Consider the following 23074-nt stretch of genomic DNA (forward strand, 5'->3'; position numbering starts at 1 on the left):
TTGAAGTAAATTATAAAAGGGGCAGAAAAACTGAAAATCAAATATCATCCAGGCCCCTGGGAACCTTGGCACAGGAATAGCAGTGGAGACCAGCAACTGGTGTACAGCTAACCCAAGAAATCTTGGTAAGAAATGAATTCAAGGGACATTAGACATTCTAAACCTTCTTTAAGAAAAAATGAAGTGTCATATATTAGGAGATGAATGGGTAACAAACTTGTTCTGGAAAAAGAATCAAGGAAGGCTGGGCCCTGAGCTCAGAGTAACCCATAGTATCCACTGTACAAACCAATCACAGCATATTACCTCCTATGGAACACACAAGCACAGGCCTGAAAACTCCAAAAATACAGCAGAAATGATTACTTTTACCTTGTCTAACAGGTAAAGGTTACAAAAAATCATTCTGCTGGAGATGGGGTGGGGGGAAGAGACACAAAAATTATGTCAAAAATATTTATTAAAACAGACCGACTTAGTTTATTCTTATCTGTATAGTCAGAAAAGTTATCACACCCAGATTATCTGTGAAACTCTGTAATCCTGTCTCCTTGCTCTGCTTTAGTAGGGGTATAGCTAACTCTAGACATCTTTTCCCCTTAGTAGGGGCCATCAGTTCCACACTCCGTGAGTCCTTTTGCCCCTTTGTTCAACTCGACTTGTTACTTCCCATTTGAGAGTTTCTAGGAGACACCCCAAAATCATGTTTTGGAAGAATGTCTTCCTAGTGAGAACAAAAGTACAACTTGACTCCATGTAGTCATGCTCAGCACATCAAAGAATGATGAGTCATGTCTATCCAGTGCCCTGACCTTCCTAGGGTATCCAGTGCCCTATTGTCAGCAGAGGGTAAAGTGGCAGGCTTTCTTCCTTGCCTTTCTGAAGAAATCTCCCACTCCCAGCAGCATTTAAACTTTGTTCCTGTAGATTTGCCTGTGCTAAAGTGCTGTTAAAGGGATGTTTTGTGGGGGTGCCAAAAGACCTGGGAAAAAGGCCAAGATCTGTAGCCACTCTGAACAGAAGGGAGATAGAAGTGCTTCAAACTGGCAAAAGACAGTATCTGTTCCTGCCAAGATTCTTCTGTCAGTCTACTCTGAAGGTGATTCTATAAACTGTCCCTAAGGAGTTGTACAAACAAAAAGAAATAAGGTCCTTGGAAAAGGAGACGTGGCTATTCTTTACATGGAGATAAGGCTTAATATGGGTCTGGAAATGTTCTGGTTTGAAAGGAGCCAACTATGGCGTGACTGAAGACAGGTTGAGTGGAGAAACTCTGCGTGTGGGAGTGTTGTTAGCAGACAGTGAAGCAGGGAGGAAAAAGGGAGCAGGTATCTCAGTGGAGGGAGTCTCGCCTTGGTTCCGAAGCTGTAGGATTTGCCTGAGCAAGGCCTTACCTTCTTCCCGGGTCTGAAACAAGGTCAAGCAAATGTATCAAAATATATCCAAAGTTATTCTCAAAAACAGGTTCTAAAATACTGACTTATAAAGTTCCTCAGAACAAGGTAGCCTCTCCACTCACCCTTTTAACCACGTTCCACCCCCAGATCACAGTAAAGTCATGTCGTCAAACTTAAAATCCAAGTCTTTCACTAAAGTACTGATACTTACATCATTGAATGCACAACACTTCTGAGCACAAGCTGAAGCTTCATCCCACAGCTTGCACTTAAAATAGTACTGGGCCAGATAGCGGAAAGCAGTGCTCTCCTCCAAGTGTTCCACTATTTCCTAGATAAGGAAAGCAGGAATGACTGAGGTGATAAGAATAAGATTAGCAATCCAATTCTCATGCTAATGACACATACCCCACATGAATAGATATCTTGGATATACTTGATGTAACACTGGGCTGCCTGTTCTGACTCGGTCAACTGTTCATGAAGCCTACAAAAGAAATTGGTCTTTAGGTACAAATCATATTACAAAGCAAGCTAGCGATAAAAAAAGTAAAAGCACACTGCTGCTGCTGCTGCTAAGTCGCTTCAGTTGTGTCCGACTCTGTGCGACCCCACAGACAGCAACCCACCAGGCTCTGCCGTCCCTGGGATTCTCCAGGCAAGAATACTGGAGTGGGTTGCCATCTCCTTCTCCAGTGCATGAAAGGGAAAAGTGAAAGTGAAGTCGCTCAGTCGTGTCCGACTCTTAGCGACCCCATGGACTGCAGACCACCAGGCTCCTCCATCCATGGATTTTCCAGGCAAGAGTACTGGAGTGGGGGTGCCATTGCCTTCTCCATAAAAGCACACAAGTAACATCAAAAACTGACAATATACAGACAAGTACAAATTTTGACATAAATGACACAGTGGGACCCAGAATAATATTAGTGCCCAGAAGTGATGGTTACTTCATCAAAGCTTCAAATCATTATTCTGCTTCTGGTGATAGATGGAAAGTTAGTAAATACTTAAGCTGGATAACATACCATTGCAAAAATTGCCTGGTAATACCCTGAGTAAGGTCAAAAAAAATACCAAATAATTCGGATTTTTTGTAAGAATCCAGAAAATAACTGGTAGGAATGAAATTGCATTTAAGAACCTCTTTCCCTATCATTTCTGAGTTATTCTGTATTTTCCTGGGGCTTAGGAGGAGACTAATACCTAAATTAGTTTCTCTAGACCGCTCTCACATAAAATTTCCATTTCTTTCAATTAGTTCTTGAATTTTCCAAATGGGAAAACTATTCCCCTTCAAAAAGTACTAGCATTCTCTTGAGTCAAGATGGCTGTTTCCAGATCAGTAATCATACACTGTACTACATCCCTGAGTTTGGCTTAAAACTCAACATTCAGAAAACTAAGATCATGGCATCTGGTCCCATCACTTCATGGCAAATAGATGGGGAAACAGTGGAAACAGTGGCAGACTTTATTTTGGGGGGCTCCAAAATCACTGCAGATGGTGACTGCAGTCATGAAATTAAAAGACGCTTGCTCCTTAGAAGAAAAGTTATGACCAACCTAGACAGCATATTAAAAAGCAAGACATTACTTTGCCAACAAAGGTCCGTCTAGTCAGAGCTATGGTTTTCCCAGTAGTCATGTATGGATGTGAGAGCTGGACCATAAAGAAAGCTGAGCGCCAAAGAATTGATGCTTTTGAACTGTGGTGTTGGAGAAGACTCTTGAGAGAGTCCCTTGGACACCAAGGAGATCCAACCAGTCAATTCTACAGGAAATCAGTCCTGAATACCCACTGGAAGAACTGATGTTGACGCTGAAACTCCAATACTTTGGCCACCTGATGCAAAGAACTGACACATTTGAAAAGACTCTGATGCTGGGAAAGATTAAAGGTGGGAGGAGAAGAGGACAACAGAGGATGAGATGGTTGGATGGTATCACCAACTCGATGGACATGAGTTTGAGTAAACTCCGGGAGTTGGTGATGGATAGGGAGGCCTGGTGTGCTGCAGTCCATGGGGTCACAAAGATTTGGACATGACTGAGCGACTGAACTGAACATCCCCTCATTCATGTAGATGATAGATAAGAACCTCTAGAACATGCAGGTTCCACCTACCAGAGAAGTCAACAGAAATATAACTAACATTTCACTCTTTCACTCACTTTGCCAGTTTCACCAGAGCCATCTTTTCCACATCTCCCACAGCATAAGCTCTCCAATAGCACTGTCAATAAAGAAAGAAATAAACGAGTCACTTCAACCATTGCACCATGTGCCATGACTCACTCAGGTCCTGCAATCCTCCCAGAGGTTCAGACTTAGAGAATACAAAGCATTTTTACTAGCTCTGAGGTCCAGGCTACATACTAAGATTCCCACTAACTATGTCAGCCCTACTTTGCTTTATACACACTGCTACTGCTAAGTCGCTTCAGTTGTGTCCGACTCTGTGCGACCCCATAGACGGCAGCCCACCAGGCTCCACCGTCCCTGGGATTCTCTAGGCAAGAATACTGGAGTGGGTTGCCATTTCCTTCTCCAGTGCATGAAAGGGAAAAGTGAAAGTGAAGTCGCTCAGTCGTGTCCGACTCTTAGCAACCCCATGGACTGCAGCCTACCAGGCTCCTCTGTCCATGGGATTTTCCAGGCAAGAGTACTGGAGTGGGGTGCCATTGCCTTCTCTGTTATACACACTATGAGCCTATAAATATTCAGACTTCCCTATGTAGACAAGATACAAATGAAGGAAAATTAAGCACCAATAGCTCGATCCCTTATCCAAACATTAGGTTTCCACATAAATTCTCCAGAACCCAATTTCAGGTACCTTTTTGGCTTCCACTAGTTGATTAAGTTTCTCATAACATTCTCCTAAAGCAACCAGCATACGAGAATCATTGGGCCTGTGAGGAACGAGAAATAGGAAACCTGAGCAAAGACTTAAAAGATAACTGAAGTCCTCCCTTGAGGAACCACCACAACTGTTTCAAATCCATGAAAGGAATGGGCTTTAATCCAATACTTCGTATAATTATAATATGTTCACAATTATACTACTCTTTAAATTAATTAATTAATTAATTTGGCTGCCTTGCGTCTTAGTTGCGGAATGGGGGTTCTTTGTTGCATCATGCAGGATCTCTCATGGCAGTGCAGGGACTCTAGTTGTGATGCACAGGCTCAATAGTTGTGGTGCTTGGGCTTAGTTGCTCCACAGCATGTGGGATTCTAGTTCTCCAACCACAGATCAAACCCACGTCCCCTGCATTACAAGGCGGATTCTTGACCACCAGACCACCAGGGAAGTCCCCACAGTTATACTATTAACATAGTAGAATACACTACATAAAAATGACCAAACAACATATGGCACGTTTAAACTTAGGTCTCCAAAAGTCAAAACCATTCACTGTGATTCTTCAGTAGCTATCCAAAGAGAAAGAAAAGTGTCAGCCTTCCCACAACAAACATATCATCAGGTGGTGGTCAGACTTACCGAAGCTGGTGGGCCCGTCTATAATAATAAAGGCAATAAAATGGCATCTTAAGGATTTCATAGGTCTGCCCAAGGCCATACCAGGCTCTGTAGTCCCGCTTATTGACCTCAATAGCATGCCTAAGAAATGAAAGAGAAAACTGGTAAGAAGGCAGAATCAAAGTTAGCGACTTGCAGATTCAATAAAGTCAAAGTATTAGTTGCTCAGCTGTGTCCGACTCTCTTTGGACCCCATGGACTGTAACCTGTCAGGCTCCTCTATCCATGGGCAAGAATACTAGAGTGGGAAGCCATTCCCTTCTCCAGGTGATCTTCCCAGAGGTTCCTAAAATCACAACAATCTGCTCCACCTCACCCTCCAACCAAGACCTCACCTATAAGCCTGAATAGCAGCAGACGTATTCTTCATTTCCATGTACTCATGTCCCATCAGCGTCCAGGCCCCAAGATACCGAGGATTCAATTTCAAAGCTCTCTGGAAATACAAGGCTGCTTTCTCATGTTGAGAACGCAAACTATAATAATTGCCTGATAGGAAAAAAAAATACGTGAACAACTAGAAAGATTAAAATAAGTCACTAAAATAGGCAGAATTCCACAGGGTAGGCATGAACTCATTCCCCCAAAGTCCTTGCAGAAAAGCCAAATTGTATTGGCAATATCATCATTTCCTTGGAAAATATATTTGATCTATCACACACTCTGATTTTTTTAAAAAAAAGTGTTTCCTAACACCACAAAGGTTTTCTTCACCTTATTTCCTCTGGATATTAGCATTTATACATATATTTTCTTAATATAGGGTAAGATATTCCTAGAGTATGCTTCAGAATGGTAGTTTTCCAACGATCTTCCTAGGTTCCTAAGGAAGTACCTGAAAGGTTAAAAATGTACAACTCTGAACTCCTCTCTTCCACAAGAATCAAGGAAGTTCTATCATCACTGGTCTTAAAGAGTATATGAAAGATTTTAGGATTCTATTAAAAAATTTATTTGAAGAAAGGGAATAAAGGCCATCTGACTTGCCTCAACTGACTTGCATAAATGAAATGTGGTATATATCCAGACAATGAAATACTTCTCAGCTGTAAAAAGAAAAGAACTACTGACATATGCTACAACATAGACAAACCTCAAAAAACAGCTCTGTGAAAAAAGCCACATAATAAGACTAAATATTCCAAGATTCCATTTAAAATTTCTAGAAAAGACAAAACTGCACACTCAGAGGGCAGATCTGCTGGGGATAGGAGTAGAACAGACTGCAAATAGACTCAAGGGAATTTTGGGGTATGATAGAATTTTCTAAACTGGACTATGATCATGGTTACACAACTGCATAAGTTAGCAAAAACTCAATGAACTGTAAACTTAAAGCGGGTAAATTTTATGGTATACAAATCATCCCTCAATAAAGCTATCGTTAATATATACCAATAAAATGGACAACCTAGAAGAAATGGACATATTCCTAGAAATATATAATCTCCAAAAATTAAAACAGGAATAGAAAATAGAAATAGACCAATTACCAGTAATAAGACTGAATCAGTAATAAAAAAAACTCCCAACAAACAAAAGTCTGGGACCAGATGGCTTCACAGATGAATTTTATCAAACATTTAGAAAAGAGCTAACAATTATTTTTTTCAAATTATTCCTAAAAATTACAGAGGAAGGAACATTTCCAAACTCATTCCACAAAGCCAGCATCACCTTGATACCAAAACCAAACAAAGATATCTCAAAAAAAAAAAGAAAATTACAGGCCAATATCACTAATGATCATAGATGAAAAAGTCCTCAAAGTATTTGCAAAATGAATTCAATAATACATTAAAAGGATCATACATCATGATCAAGTGGGATTCATCCCAGGGATGCATGGATGGTTCAATACCTACAAATTAATCAATGTGATATATACCACATTAACAAAATGAAAAATAAAAATTATATGATCATCTGTACAGAAGATACAGAATCGCTATGTTGTATACCTGAAACCAATATAATATTGTAAATCAACTATACCGCAATTATTTTAAAAAGAAGAAAAAATTAGAGATATACCAAGATTTCTGAATGATTTTTCACGAGATATTGTTGAAAGAGAAAAGTAAAATGCAGAGAAATGGGTACAATATAATCCTGTTTTTGTAAGCAAACAGCCCATTAAACCCTGCATTGTTGTTGTTTAGTCACTAAGTTGTGTTCGACTCTTTTATGACCCCATGGACTGTAGCCCGCCAAGCTCCCCTATCCATGGGACTTCCCAGGCAAGAATACTGGAGTAGACTGTCGTTTCCTTCTCCAGGGGATCTTCCTCACACAGAGATTGAACCTGCCTCTCCAGCACTGGCGGGTGGATTCTTTACCACTGAGCCACCAGGGAAGCCCAAACCCCACATATATGTGTATGTATATTTTTCATGTCGTACCGGAACATGCTAACACAAGTATTTTAAAGGATGAAGGGTGCAGTGAGGGGGGGAAAAAAAACACCTCCTTTATGTAAAAACTGTATGTACATAAACTAAATAAAAGGATGGATTTAGATACATACATATACTAACTTACAGAGATCATGATAAACTGTCAAATGGAAAAAAGCAAATTGCGAGAAATTTTATGATTCCACTCTGGTAAAAAACAAGTAATACTATTTCTGTGTATGTGTTTGTCTTTTTTAAAAAAATTTGTCTAGATTCAGCTGTCAGTTTGATTCAGGAGAAATCATTTATAACAACTGTCTGTATCACATAAGATCATTCAAGTTGATATTCGCCTGGGAAAAAAGATGGGAAGTCTTTATGTATACAAAGATACCTTTGCTTCTGCCACTGACTCAGACCCAGATACAGAAAAATAACCAAACTTTAAGCAGATTCTGTAATAGAATAGAAGTGAAGCAGTGGTAGCAGGAGTATAAGCTTTAGCTACTAAAGGAGTCGGGATGACAAAAGTAAGTCAGAATAGACAAGTTCTGTGCAAAGATTAAGATTAAGCACAGCTCAGAAAAGCTCAGCTTTTCTGACCAGTTGGAACAGCTACAATGTATTGTATAATTACAATGTGCTGGGCAACTTAACATTGTTATAACTGCTTTGTATGTATTAATTTAGTTAATTCTTAAAATTGATGTAACAGGCAAATTTGGCCTTGGAGTACAGAATGAAGCAGGGCAAAGGCTAATCGAGTTTTGCCAAGAGAACGCACTGGTCATAGCAAACACCCTCTTCCAACAACACAAGAGAAGACTCTACACATGGACATCAGCAGATGGTCAACACCGAAATCAGACTGATTATATTCTTTGCAGCCAAAGATGGGGAACCTCTATACAGTCAGCAAAAACAAGACCGGGAGCAGACTGTGGGTCAGATCATGAACTCCTTAATGCCAAATTCAGACTTAAATTGAAGAAAGTAGGGAAAACTACTAGACCACTCAGGTATGACCTAGATCAAATCCCTTATGAGTATACAGTGGAAGTGACAAATACATTTAAGGGACTAGACCTGATAGACAGAGTGCCTGATGAACTATGGACAGAGGTTTGTGACATTGTACAGGAGACAGGGATCAAGAAAATCCCCATGGAAAAGAAATGCAAAAAAGCAAAATGGCTGTCTGAGGAGGCCTTACAAATAGCTGGGAAAAGAAGAGAAGCGAAAAGCAAAGGAGAAAAGGTAAGATATTCCCATCTGAATGCAGAGTTCCAAAGAATAGCAAGGAGAGATAAGAAAGCCTTCCTCAGGGATCAATGCAAAGAAATAAAGGAAAACAACAGAATGGGAAAGACTAGAAATCTCTTCAAGAAAATTAGAGATACCAAGGGAACATTTCATGCAAAGATGGGCTCAAAAAGGACAGAAATGGTATGGATCTAACAGAAGCAGAAAATATTAAGAAGAGGTGGCAAGAATACACAGAAGAAATGTACAAAAAAGATCTTCATGACCCAGATAATCACGATGGTGTGATCACTCACCTAGAGCCAGACATCCTGGAATGTGAAGTCAAGTGGGCCTTAGAAAGCATCACTATGAACAAAGCTAGTGGAGGTGATGGAATTCCAGTTGAGCTATTTCAAATCCTCAAAGATGATGCTGTGAAAGTGCTGCACTCGATATGCCAGCAAATCTGGAAAACTCAGCAGTGGCCACAGGACTGGAAAAGGTCAGTTTTCATTCCAATCCCAAAGAAAGGCAATGCCAAAGAATGTTCAAACTACCGCACAATTGCACTCATCTCACATGCTAGTAAAGTAATGCTCAAAATTCTCCAAGCCAGGCTTCAGCAATACGTGAACCGTGAACTTCCAGATGTTCAAGCTGGTTTTAGAAAAGGCAGAGCAACCAGAGATCAAATTGCCAACATCCGCTGCATCATCAAAAAAGCAAGAGCTTCAGAAAAACATCTATTTCTGCTTTATTGACTATGCTAAAGCCTTTGACTGTGTGGATCACAATCAACTGTGGAAAATTCTGAAAGAGATGGGAATACCAGACCACCTGACCTGCCTCTTGAGAAACCTGTATGCTGGTCAGGAAGCAACAGTTAGAACTCTACATGGAACAACAGACTGGTTCCAAATAGGAAAAGGAGTACGTCAAGGCTGTGTATTGTCACCCTGCTTATTTAACTTATATGCAGAGTACACCATGAGAAACGCTGGGCTGGAAGAAACACAAGCTGGAATCAAGATTGCCGGGAGAAATATCAATAACCTCAGATATGCAGATGATACCACTCTTATGGCAGAAAGTGAAGAAGAACTAAAGAGCCTCTTGATGAAAGTGAAAGAGGAGAGTGAAAAAGTTGGCTTAAAGCTCAACGTTCAGAAAACTAAGATCATGGCATCTGGTTCCATCACTTCATGGGAAATAGATGGGGAAACAGTGGAAACAGTGGCAGACTTTATTTTTTTGGGCTCCAAAATCACTGCTGACGGTTATTGCAGCCATGAAATTAAAAGACGCTTACTCCTTGGAAGGAAGGTTATGACCAACCTAGATAGCGTATTTAAAAGCAGAGACAGTACTTTGCCAACAAAGGTCCATCTAGTCAAGGCTATGGTTTTTCCAGTAGTCATGTATGGATGTGAGAGTTGGACAGTGAAGAAAGCTGAGTGCCGAAGAATTGATGCTTTTGAACTGTGGTGTTGGAGAAGACTCTTGAGAGTCCCTTGGACTGCAAGGAGATCCAACCAGTCCATTCTAAAGATCAGTCCTGGGTGCTCATTGGAAGGTCTGATGTTGAAGCTGAAACTCCAATCCTTTGGCCACCTCATGCGAAGAGTTGACTCATTGGAAAAGACCCTAATGCTGGGAAGGATTGGGGGTAGGAGGAGAAGGGACGACAGAGGATGAGATGGTTGGATGGCATCACTGACTCGATGGACATAGGTTTGGGTAAACTCCGGGAGTTGGTGATGGACAGGGAGGCCTGGTGTGCTGCGATTCATGGGGTCGCAAAGAGTCAGACCCGACTGAGCGACTGAACTGAACTGAATCCTTAAACACAAAGGAAAAGGTTCTACTGATAAATCTCTTTATGGATGAGGAGAACTTAAATCCACTGTCACATAGCTAGTGAGTAGCAAAAACAAGAGTAAACTTGGGCAGTTTGGTTCCAGAGTCCAAATCTTAACCATGCTACACAGTCAAAAAATATATATATATATATATATATACACACACACACACACAAATATATATATTTGTGTGTGTGTGTGTGTGTAAAGCTGCCTGTCAGAGACTAGAACTCCAGAAAAGATGCAAAAGGAAACATTCAACTCACATCAAGACATAAAATCAGAGGCAAGAAATAAATAAGTAGGGGTTTCTTGCCATCACTCTATTTATCATTCTATTGTTTCATTCTCTTTCAGGTCCTCAAGTTTCTTCTCTCTCCACCCTTTTTACTCCTTTCACTTCCTCTGAATTGGCTATAATATGGAAGCTGAAATATACTTTTTATCTTATCTAATGTTCCTTATTCTTAAAATAGGTGGGCTGAATTCAACATTTATTGACCATATGTTAGGAACTTTGTTAGGCATTACAGATATACTGGGGGCAAAGGACAGGATGGCTCAGCAGTAAAGCATCTATCTGCAATGCAGGAGATGCCGGTTTGATCCCTGGGTCTGGAAGATTCCCTGGAGGAGGAAATGGCAACCCACTGCAGTATTCTTGCTGAGAGAATACAATGGATGAAGGAGCCTGGTGGGCCACAGTTCAAGGGTTTGCAAAGAGTCAGACAGAACTGAGTGTGCACGCATGCACTGATATACTGAAGAGAAAACAAAAACAGTTCATTAAGAAGTTTACCAAAAATAAAAATAAATTAAAAAAAAAAGTTTACCAATCAAACAATTATTTTCAAAAACAGACGGGAATTCCTTGGTAGTCCAGTGGTTAGGACTCCTTGCTCTCACTGCCAAAGGCCTGGCTTTAAACCCTGCTAGGGGAACTAAGATCCCATAAGTTGTGTGGCATGGCCAAACAATAAATAAAATAAAAATCCAGAAACTCCTAAAGCATTACTCTTCATGTGTATGTCTCCTTTGATTGTAACTGGTTTTAAGTTAGTAGGCTAAAATAGAACAGTATCTCCCCTACCTATATTACCTTTCTTCAGGTAAAGGACACTGTTGTAAATCTGGTTACCCATTCATCAATTTCTATTTATTCTAATTCCTAAACATCTTCTAAGTCTAATCACCTCTCTTCATTCCTCCTGCCAATACCTCAGCTTGGGCTCACATCATCTCTAGACTGGATTATTGCAAAAGCCTCCTTGCTGGTCTTCCTGCATCTAGTCTTGCCCTTTTTCTAATCTTCCCAGCACAGTCTCCAGTTATCATCTGAAAATGAAAATCTGAAAAAATTTATCACTGTCTGGTCTAAAATCCGTCAGAATACTTCTCCTGCCTTAAGAATAAAATCCAAACTTTTGGCAAAGCATAAAAGGCTCTTCATGATCTGGTCCCTTTAGTACATTCCGTCCTCCCACACAGTGCTTCATGATCACTGCCTGTTTCACACTTTAGTGCCTCTGCACTGCAATACCCCTCCCAAGTCAATCCATCTTCTCCCTTAGTCAACTCTCATTCCTTCAGATCTCACCTTCTCAAGACGCCTTCCCTAATCAGACTGGATTAGCTAGCTACCTGTCCTATGTACTCTCTTTGTATCCTATGTTTACTTCAGTCATAACCCTCAACCCACTATATCATCAGTTTCTTACTGATCTTCCTCAGTAGGTAATGGGGTATGTACTGCAACACAAATTACAGTACCTGGTATTCAGAACATGCTGAAAGGATGTTTTCTGAATAAACTGGAATTTCATCCTCACCTTAACGGACTTTATGTTCTGACATTGAAAAGATCATCTGTTCCTCTTACCTATGTTTCCACTGTTGTTTTATTATTAGTTGCTCAGTTGTGTCCAACTCTGCGACGCCACAGACTGTAGCCCACCAGACTCCTCTATCCATGGGATTCTCCAGGCAAGAATACTGGAGTGGGTTGCCATTCCCTTCTCCAGAGGATCTTCCCAAACCATGGATCAAATCCAGGTCTAGGACATTTTTTTTTAATGCTTATTTCCCATACTAGACTACAACTTCTTCAAGGTCTGGAAATACTTACTGAATGACTGAACTGAAATTCTATCACTTTATTAACCAACATCCTAATATAGAAAAGTACAAATATATGTTCTCAGTACCATATCACCAAACACCCAGGAACAAAGTCTTTCATCTCCGGGAAACTTAGGCTTTCAATCACAAGCAACCAAGGTTACTTTTATCCAAGAGTGGCCATTCATCTATTTGTGTCAACTGATTATCACGCTACACTAGTGTGACTAAATACATGGGACCACAGTTCTCAATGGAGGATGATTCTGACCCCAAGAGGTTATTTGGCTTTACCTGCAAACATTTTTGGTTGTCCCACCTGGCAGAAGGAGGTTACTGACATTGAGAAGCTGTGTATACTGCTAACACCCTGCAGTGTACAGGACATGCGTGTGTGCTCAGTCGTTTAGTCAAGTCAGACTCTTTGCAACTCCATGGACTGTAACCTGCCAGGCTCCTCTGTCCATGGGACTATACTGGCAAGAATTCTGGAGTGGGTTGCCATTTCTTTCTCCAAGGGACCTTCCCAACCCAGGAAACGAACCTGTATCTCCCAAGGCTCCTGCACTGGCAGGCGGATTCTTTACCACTGAGCCACTGGGCAAGCCCCAGGGTATAGGACAGCCCCCCAAAAAAGAAATTAAAACCAAAACTGTCAACAAAGCCAAGCCTGAGACACCCTTGTATAGAAAAAAGAAGTAATCTCATTTTTTTTTCCATAGAATTGGAAATTCTTACCAACACTTAAGTAATATTAGTAAGTTTAAAATACACACCCTTTTGATCCAGCATTTCACTGCAAGGAACTTATTACACATAAAGAATTGCATAAAAGACTTCCATGGTAGTACAGTGGATAAGAATCTGCCTGTCAGTGGAGGGGACACGGGTTCAATCCCTGATCTAGGAAGATCCCACATGCCGCGGAGCAACTAAGCCTGTGTGCCACAACTATTGAGCCTGTGCTCTGGAGCCGGCGAGCCATAACTACTGAACTCATGTGCTACAACTACTAAAGCCTGTGCACCTAGAGTCTGTGTTTCACAAAAGAAGCCACCGCAATGAGAAGCCTGTGCACCACAAACAAGAGTAGCCTCTGCTTGCCACAACTAGAGAAAGTCCATGAGCAGCAACAAAGACCCAGTGCAACAAAAATAAATAAAAATTAAAATTGAAAAAGAAATAGTTGCATAAACAAACAAAAATAAATGCACACATACAAAGATGTTTCCTAAAGTAATTTTTATATATTAACAGTCAGTTCCATCGCTCAGTTGTGTCTGACTCTTTGCTCCTTGGAAGAAAAGCTATGATCAACCCAGACAGCATATTAAAAAGCAGAGACATTACTTTGCTGATAAAGATCTGTCTAGTCAAAGCTATGGTTTTTCCAGTAGTCATGTATGGATGTGAGAGCTGGACCATAAAGAAAGCTGAGCGCTGAAGAAGCACGCCAGACTTCCCTGTCCATCACCAACTCCCGGAGCTTGCTCAAACTCAGGTTCATCTAGTCGGTGATGTCATCCAACCATCTCATCCTGTCATCCCCTTCTCCTCCTGCCTTCAATCTTTCCCAGCATCAGGGTCTTTTTCAATGAGTCAGTTCTTCACATCAGGTGGCCAAAGTATTTATTGGAGCTTCAGCTTCAGCATCAGTCCTTCCAACGAATATTCAGGACTGATTTCCTTGACTGGTTTGATCTGCTTGCAGTCCAAGGGATTCTCAAGAGTCTTCTCCAACACCACAGTTCAAAAGCATCCATTCTTTGGCATTTAACTTTCTTTATTATCCAACTCTCACATCCAACCAGGACTACTGGAAAAACCATAGCTTTGACTAGACAGATCTTTATCAGCAAAGTAATGTCTCTGCTTTTTAATATGCTGTCTGGGTTGATCATAGCTTTTCTTCCAAGGAGCAAGCATCTTTTAATTTCATGGCTGTAGTCACCATCTGCAGTGATTTTGGAGCCCAAGAAAATAATGTCTCTCACTATTTCCATTGTTTCCCCATTTATTTGCCACAAAGTGATGAGATGGGATGCCATGATCTTAGTTTTCGGAATGTTGGGTTTTAAGCCAGCTTTTTCACTCTCTTCTTTCACTTTCATCAAAAGGCTCTTTAGTTCCTCTTTGCTTTCTGCCCTAAGGGTGGTGTCATCTGCATATCTGAGGTTATTGATGTTTTTTTCCAGCAATCTGATTCCAGCTTGTGCTTCATCCAGCCCGGCATTTCACATGATGTACCCTCCATAAAAGTTGAATAAGCAGGGTGACAATATACAGCCTTGATGTACTCCTTTCCCAATTTGGAACCAGTCTGTCGTTCCATGTCTGATTCTAACTGTTGCTTCTTGACCTGCATACAGATTTCTCAGGAGGCAGTTAAGGTGGTCTGGTATTCCCATCTCTTGAAGAATTTTCCAGCTTGTTGTGATCCACACAGTGAAAGGCTCTGGCATAGTAATAAAGCAGAAGTAGATGCTTTTCTGGAATTCCCTTGCTTTTTCTATGATCCAACAGACGTTAGCCATTTGATCTCTAGTTCCTCTGCCTTTTCTAAATCCAGCTTGAACATCTGGAAGTTCTTGGTTCACATACTGCTGAAGCTTTGCTTGGAGAATTTTGAGCATTCCTTTGCTAGCATGTGAGATGAGTGCAACTGTGTCGTAGTTTGAACATACTCTGGCACTGCATTTCTTTGGGACTGGAATGAAAATTGACCTTTTAAAGTCCTGTGGCCACTGCTGACTTTTCCAAATTTGCTGGCATATTGAGTACAGCACTTTCACAGCATCATCTTTTAGGATTTGAAATAGCTCAACTGGAATTCCATCACCTCCACTAGTTTTATTCATAGTGATGCTTCAAGTAAGGCCACTTGATCTCGAATTCCAGGATGTGTGGCTCTAGATGAGTGATCACACCATCGTGGTTATCTGGGTCATGAAGATCTTTTTTGTACAATTCTTCTGTGTATTCTTGGTATCTCTTCTTAATATCTTCTGCTTCTGTTAGGTCCACACCGTTTCTGTCTTTTATTGTGCCCATCTTTGCATGAAATATTCCCTTGGTATCTCTTTCTTGAAGTGAAACACTAGCCACAACTTATACAATAGAAAATAATTAAATTTTAAAAATTGCACATCTATATAATAAAATACTACACAGCCATCATAAATAATACAACTCTAGATGTAATAGCATGAAAAGATGGAAAAATATATATTTTAGGTTAAAAAAAAGGACATTACAAAGCAGTGTATATAATGACACAATTTTGGTAAATAACCATACCTACACATATATCATTTCTAGTATTTACACAGAAAAATATTCTAGAGTTGTATTCACCAAACAATCTTGTGAGTAGGATTACAGTGATCCTTCACATTCTACTGTATATAATTTTATTACCTTTGACACTTCTATTTTTGGCAGGATCCCAATTCTTTGACCAGGGTTGAATCCATGCCCCCTGCAGTGGAATCTCAGAGTCCTAATTACAGCACTGCCAGAGAACTCCCCCCATCCTTTTTTTTGACACTTTTATATTGTTGTTATTTGGATTACTTACAATAAAGATAAATCTTGAAAGAAAAAAAATAGTGACTCTTACCAATTACACAGCATGTTTCTACACGATATTTATCAATCTCACAGAGGTTGTGAGCCAGATAACTCAACTCAGATTTCATGCTCTGAAAGAAAAGAAAGATGATCTAAGCATGAAAAAGGAACCCTTATTTTTCTTGTATCTAATGCTATGAGGTGACATTCCAACCCAGGAGATCAAAGCACAAAAGAGCTTAATCAAATCCAAGCAAAGGAAGCAGCTCACCCTGACATAAAGAAGGTTGGAGAATGTGTCCATATTTTCAATCCTGTAAGGGTCTTGTTTCCTTAGCTCATTAAAAATAGAGAGGGCTTTGTCAATATCTGCAGAAATAAGACAGAGTTCAGAAAACAATACAGTGCTGCCTTCAGGATTTGATGGTACTTCGTTATCCTTATTCACTCACCTCTGATATTGTGATAGGCAACTGCAATTTGGGAAACAATATATGAGCTCTTAGAGAAGCCCACATCAATGAGATTCTGATATTTTTGCAGGGCCTCCTCTATCAACTGCAACTCTGTGTATATATGGGCCAGAAAAAACTCTTTCATCCAGGTGTCTGGCAAAGACAGGAACTTCAGCTGGCAGCAGGAGAGAGAGGGACATACTTAATATACTTTGACCTCTCTTCCGAATGAACATCAAGGAACTATCTTTATTTTCTAAAAGAATTTATCAACAAAATTTTAATAGAGCGCCTAATAATGAACAGGTGTGTGTGTGTATTCAGTCGCCTCAGTCAAGTTGAAGTCTGCAACCCTATGGTTTGCAGCCCACCAGGCTCCTCTGTCCATGGGATTCTCCAGGCAAGAAAACTGGAGTGGGTTGCCATTTCCTCCTCCAGGGGATCTTCCCAACCCAGGGATCAAACCCGCATCTCTTATGTCTCCTGCATTGATAGGCAGGTTCCTTACCACTAGCACCACCTGAGATGCTGTTCAATTAAGTGAATAGGACTCATAAACATAATAGGAGGAATAGGGAAGAATGGTCTAGCTTCAAAAAGACAGGATTTGAGGTGAGCCTTGGAGGATGAGTAGAAACTGAATAAAAAAGGGGAGAGGAAGAGAAAAAGGACAACATTCTAGGTAAGGGTAACAACAGAGGAAAAAGTCATGAGTGTAGATAGACAAGATGAGGCAACTAGTTCAGTTTGAGGGGAGGCTATGTGTTGGGAAGCGGTAGAAAAAAAAAAGACTGAACTAAGAGTGGGTGCTATGCTACAACCGGAAATGGGATGCAATGTGAAAACACTGCAATTTTTGTTAAGAGAATGACATGATGACATGAGTGCTTTAAGAATAAGTTTGGAAACAGTATGTAGGATAGCTTGGAAATGGAAGTACAAAAATAGGAAAGCTAGAAAGTATTTATTACTTTTAAGTAATCTAGATTTGAGATGATAACCAAGATGGCAAAGGGAACCATGAGGAAGAGATGCAGACAAGAAGGAAACCATGGCAATGTCTGGTGACTGACTAGATAAAGGGAGATGAGAAAAAGGGAAGAGACAAAATATGACTCTGAGGCATCAAGACTGAGTACATTATGAGAAGCAGTGATATAATTGAGAGTCCGTCAGGTTGAGAGGAAGAAAGAGAACTGAGGAGGCAAGATGAGAAATGTGGTTTTACATATTTTAAGTTCAGAGCTAAACAAACTTTCAATGAAAGTCTGGTAGGTAGGTAGAGATAAGTGAATAGAAGTAAACCAAGATTAAGATTTCAGACTCAAATTTAGTAGAATGTGTCATTATTGAGGGAAATCAACCAGCCCTTGGTCCCTTAGAGTTAAGAAAAATAAGTATGTTGTTGCTTCTATTAACTACTGAAGAACAGCAAAATAAACTCTGTAGACAACTCTGTAGACAACTCTGTAGACATTGTTCTCTAACAATGACTAATAAAACAACTGCAGTTTAGAAAGAAATTTCATATACATTATTTCATTAATTAACAAGTTTCTAAATCTTAACAGAGTCCTATGACAGTTCAGAAGAGACATTACACATGTTTTTAATACAATTCTTGATTTAAGAGAAATCATTCCTATAGCATCTTTGGAATTAGGAAACTATAAAAGCATTTAGTCTATAAAACAAGTTACAGTAAAACTTGAATCTGAAAGCATGAATATGAAAAGATAGTCTAACACAACTAGATGCAAATCCAACAGCATCAACCAAACAAGAGCTAGACATTAGTCTTTCAAATAAAGACCTAAATCCCAACAGTGAAAGAGACCATAGGAGAGGGAGCAAAGAGGTAGCTATAATGAAAGGTTTAGCAAAACTTTTCTCCCCCTACCCGATTATTAAAGAATTACATAAGACTTAAAGCAAAAGATTTTTTCATATAGCTCATCTCAAATTTACCATCTCTTTGTCGGTAATCAAGTTACAGAGTTCTAGCCAGGCTCCCCAATGCAAAGGCAAAACATGAGTAGCCTCCACAAACACATCAATGGCCTCTTTCACTAAATCCAGCTTTCGCAGCACCACGCCATACCTAGAAAAGAAGGGAACAATCACAGAAGTTAATAACGTCTCCCTGGTACTCAGAAGAATATCTCTCAGAAGTTCCAAATTACTGTAACACTTACAGATAAAGGCCAAAGCCATCAAGTTCCCGAGCCTGGTGTTTTTTGCTGAGCTCCACTCTCAATTCTCTAAGAGCCTCATTTTTCACTTGACCTTTCTCCAGAGGGCCTAGGAAAGAAACAGAGTTTCTGACCTAAGGGTAGACTGCTGCTTTTCATTTCACAGACTCAGATACTCCCTTTGGCGTCAACCAAAGTTACAACTGGAACTTCCAGCCAACATTCACCAATGGCCAATGACATCTTACACAGTCCATTTACTTTATTACAGAAACTGCAACTGATAATTGGTCTGCAGTCATATTGTTAGGTCCACACAGGTTTTTAAAATTTTGAGTTAATTATCAATATTTAAATATCAGAAGCCTCAACTAAAAATCTAAATTTCCAGGTTCAGGTTGCAGGGAACAAGGTAGAGGCAGCTGGGTCACAACCAGTCAGTTGTGCTCTCCAGCTTGTAGACTTCTCCTCAGTCCACTTCCCACATTTATATTACCTGCCCAGCTCCTACAGGAATTAGAGTTTCCAACTTCTGCTTTAGTCCAAAAGGTAAGAGAAAGAAATTCATACCTAGGCTATCAACTGTTTCATCATCCTTCTTCTTTTCTCCAGACTGTAAGAGAAAATCAGTAAGTAGGTCTTTTTTCAGTTTATTCTGAAACCTGTTCTACAACTAGCAGCCTGAATTGACCTAAAGGGTCCAAGTCCAAAATGAAATCTACTATTGGTCACTAATTTTAAACAACTATTTAGGAGCTCCCACTGGCCAAATCTGGAATAATTTGAGTACCAAAACGATAAAGTACAATAATGAATTATAAACAGTTAAAAAAAATAGGTATCCTTGAGTCCATACTGACACTAGATAAATACATAAATAAGTGAAGGGAAAAATATGCTCTTTAAAAAAAAAATAAGTATTTATTTATTTGGCTATAGCAGGTCTTAGTTGCAGCATGCAGGATCTTTTTTTAGCTTCGGCATGTGGAATTTTAGCTGCAGCACGCAAACCCTTAGTTGTAGCATGAGGGATCTAGTTCCTTGACCAGGCCCCCTGCATTGGGAACAAGTCTTAGCCACTGGACCACCAGGAAAATCTCAGAGTCTTGCTTAGAGTAGAATTTACTTCTCAAGCGAGTCCTGGAGTAGAATATCATCATTTTGCAACATTATAATAAAGAAAACTTCAGGCAAAAATTAACAATGAATTTCTTGACTAATGGTTATTTAGGTTCTTAATTTTTTTTTGCCTACTACTAAAAATACTTCAATGAACAGCTCTGTACATATATCCCTGTACACATACTGAAGTATTTCTATTAGACAAGTGAAGTTTCTTCAAGAATTATTTGGGCATAGTATTTCAAACTGACATAATCTGCCCAGAGCAGCAGGAGACATGAGTTCAATCCCATGGTCGGGAAGATCCCCTGGAGGAGGAAATGGCAACCCACTGCAGTATTCTTGCCTGGGCAATCCCATGGACAGAGAAGCCTAGCAGGCTGCAGTTCATGGGGTCGCAAAGAGTCAGACATGACAGCGTCTGAGCACACAGCATGCACACATGCCCAGAGCAGCAGTCCACACGTTAGGGTCTGGGTTTCACCTCCCCATACAGAGGAGTGGGTGGTGAGCTGAGGCCCCCAGTGGCCCTGGGCAGTAAATTTCACCCATAGCCACAACCAAAACCACAGGTGATTTTCAACCAATGCCAAAATTATATAAACTTTTACTCCTGAAACAGATGTTCTACTGCCCCTTGCCTTTATCAATAATGAATATTGTCAATATTTTTATATTTTCTTTCATACCATTATTCTTTTTACTTTTCTTATGATGTCTTCTTTATTATTATTAAGTATTTATAAAGTATATTTACCAAGTAGGCTATTGCTAAACTATTCAAGATTAAATTTTTTCTATTGGGATTCTAAACATGGATGCTTCGCTGATAACAGAATGACATCTTAAAACGACCCTCACCAGATATCTAGAATACATGTACAGAAAATAGGCTTTCTTGCTATTGCAGCCATGCAGGAAATGTGCTGCCCGATCATACTCTTTAACATCAAAGTAGGCCTTGGCCAGGGTGTAAGCATCCATATCCTGGGCATCTTCCTAAAAAAAGAGACAAGCTTATGTTGGTGATTAAGAACAGGATAACAAAAGTTCAAATCCAAGAAGCATATTTATTAAATTCAAGATGTAAGAAACAATAATTATTTTCCTCCTCCCCAAAACCCAATACTTATTTATTAGTTTATGAAGTAAGGTAACAGTACATTCTTTCAAAATAAAAAGTTGGGGAAAAAACTTTAAAAAACTAAACCAGCACTCAGAAATTTGTATTGTTTCTACAAATGTAGTGGGAAGTAACATATGCTTTAGTGTTAGGCACCTAGATTTAAATTCTGACTCCTTGACCTCCTGAATTCAAGATGTTAGTAGGGAACTTACTTAGCTTCTCTGAGTATTCACTTCTTCATCTGTAAAATGGAGCCAATACTATACATATGATACGAGGAAAAAGTAAAAAAGTCATAAAAAATGTCTAGTATTAATATCTGACATTCCTTTCCTTCTCCAGACTTTGAAATGTCCACATAAATGCAATATATTGTGGAATTAATTGTATTTTTTGTTCTTCAAGTTTTGACATATTAGTACCGTAAAAGCAAAAAACACAGCTATATTCTCTATGTAAAAAAATTAAATGATACATGCTTGAGGTAAAAACGTACAATTCCCTCAAATTCTAGGGATAAGTTGATTAAAACTTTATTTCCTTCTCTTCATCCTTCCTGCCCAAATATTGCCAGCAAAAAACTGGAACCAAAATTATATTCATGTTTTCTTCAATGGATGAACATGTCCTAAATGTGGCTATTCAAGCTTAGGATTCTGGTGGCCCTCTTCACATATACTTATCATTTGCTTATTTCTTCTTCCACCTCTCTCACTTGCATTATACATTTTTTGTTTTTGTTTCTGTTTTTTTACTGGAATATAATTGCTTTACAATTTTGTATTAGTTTCTGTTGTACAACATCACTGAATCAGCCATAAGTATACATATATCCCCTCCCTCTGAGTCTCCTTCCCATCCTCCCATTCCATCCCTCTATTTATCACAGAGTACTGAGTGGAGCTCCCTGTGTTATACAGCATCTTCCTGTTAGCTATATATTTTACACATGGTAGCACATGGTAGTGTATATATGTCATGCATTGAATCTTTTGGATTAATGAATATTTACTGTTTTTAAGTGGGTGGGTGTGTGTGTGTGTGTGTGTGTGCGTGTGGTTGGAGGAGGAGTGGAATCAAGAAAAACAAAATGGATTCTGACAAAAACCTTTCAGGCTACACAGACTATGTAAACATATGTACTATATATCATACACAAAATGTATTCATATCTCATTTAACTTTTTCAATATCCCCATAAAGTAAATACTATTATCTGCATTTCACTGATGAGGAAACTGTGGCTTGGGAGGTTAACTAAGTAAACTGTCAAAAGTCACTAGTATGGCTGAGATTTGAATCCAGAACCGTCTGGATCCAAAATCGGTTTCGCACTGTTGCAAAAACTTTTGATGCTTCTCCTCGTTATGAATACTGTCAAGGTTGAGCTGTAAAACCTAAAAGGATGAAATCTTAAGCAAGCATTATTTACTAATGCCTCCAAAAGCTCAAGTTGGAGCACCAAGTCTTTCCAAGCTTACCAAAAACATACAGATAAAATTGTTTAAAATATCCATCTCTGTGAATGGCTTGAACTCCCTCTACAAACATCCCTGCTAAACAGCGTGCTCCCCTCTGGTGACAGGGCACTCAGTATCTCTTCTGATGCTGGGGAGCACTCGCTGTGAATACGTCGTTACCTCTGTAATAGGCGGCGGCGGCTGCAGCTCAGACAGAGGCAATGCCGGGAGGGAGAAGGCCAACTCCGCAGACCTGGAACAGCCACACAAACTGAATCAGCCCAAGCCCCCCAAGGCCAAGGACACAACCATAGTCCCCTCGGACCCCGACATCTTACCACTTGCTACTGTGCAGGAGGCCCCGCTCCCGGGTGAGGCCCGCGATAAGTAGCAGCTGCTTTTTAATTTCCCGCAAATTTGAGAAATCGCAGCTGGATGGCAGGACCGGCACCGAGGAAGCCGTCGCGGCCACCGAGACTATAGAGGAGCTCGCAGCCATTTTCCTGTCTCGGCCACCCCAACCAATCATCAGCGAAAATACTGCCTGACTCTCTACACCAAAAAAGTCTGTCTGTTATTGGCGGGC

General features: G+C 39.9%; 1 protein-coding gene and 1 non-coding gene across 2 annotated transcripts; both read right to left on the reverse strand.

Moving 5' to 3' along the window:
• Nucleotides 1-456: 456 nt before the first annotated feature.
• CDC23 (cell division cycle 23) lies at nt 457-22998 on the reverse strand. Its single transcript, XM_081500771.1, has 16 exons — nt 22827-22998; nt 22669-22741; nt 20764-20901; nt 19351-19393; nt 18784-18889; nt 18557-18689; nt 16586-16763; nt 16405-16502; nt 16183-16264; nt 5281-5434; nt 4907-5026; nt 4238-4313; nt 3573-3634; nt 1806-1884; nt 1609-1728; nt 457-1407 (listed from the first exon to the last, which is right to left on the reverse strand). The coding sequence occupies exons 1-16, from the start codon at nt 22985-22987 to the stop codon at nt 1237-1239; spliced, it is 1794 nt and encodes a 597-aa protein (XP_081356897.1). The 5' UTR covers nt 22988-22998; the 3' UTR covers nt 457-1236.
• Nucleotides 20364-20490, reverse strand: LOC145511854 (small nucleolar RNA ACA64). The gene has a single exon (XR_014058226.1). It is a non-coding gene; the product is annotated as a small nucleolar RNA ACA64 (small nucleolar RNA).
• Nucleotides 22999-23074: the final 76 nt, after the last annotated feature.

Source organism: Giraffa tippelskirchi, chromosome 6 (genome assembly GCF_054371585.1).
Source record: "Giraffa tippelskirchi isolate mGirTip1 chromosome 6, T2T-mGirTip1v1.2.pri, whole genome shotgun sequence".
NCBI lineage: Eukaryota > Metazoa > Chordata > Mammalia > Artiodactyla > Giraffidae > Giraffa > Giraffa tippelskirchi.

Coding starts and splice junctions, on each gene's coding strand:
- CDC23 (XM_081500771.1), bottom strand. CDS start 22,987: ATGGCTGCGAGCTCCTCTATAGTCTCGGTGGCCGCGACGGCTTCCTCG. Junction 22,742..22,826: donor CTCCTGCACAGTAGCAAGTG/GTAAGATGTCGG, acceptor TGGCTGTTCCAG/GTCTGCGGAGTTGGCCTTCT. Junction 16,503..16,585: donor TGCCTATCACAATATCAGAG/GTGAGTGAATAA, acceptor TTATTTCTGCAG/ATATTGACAAAGCCCTCTCT.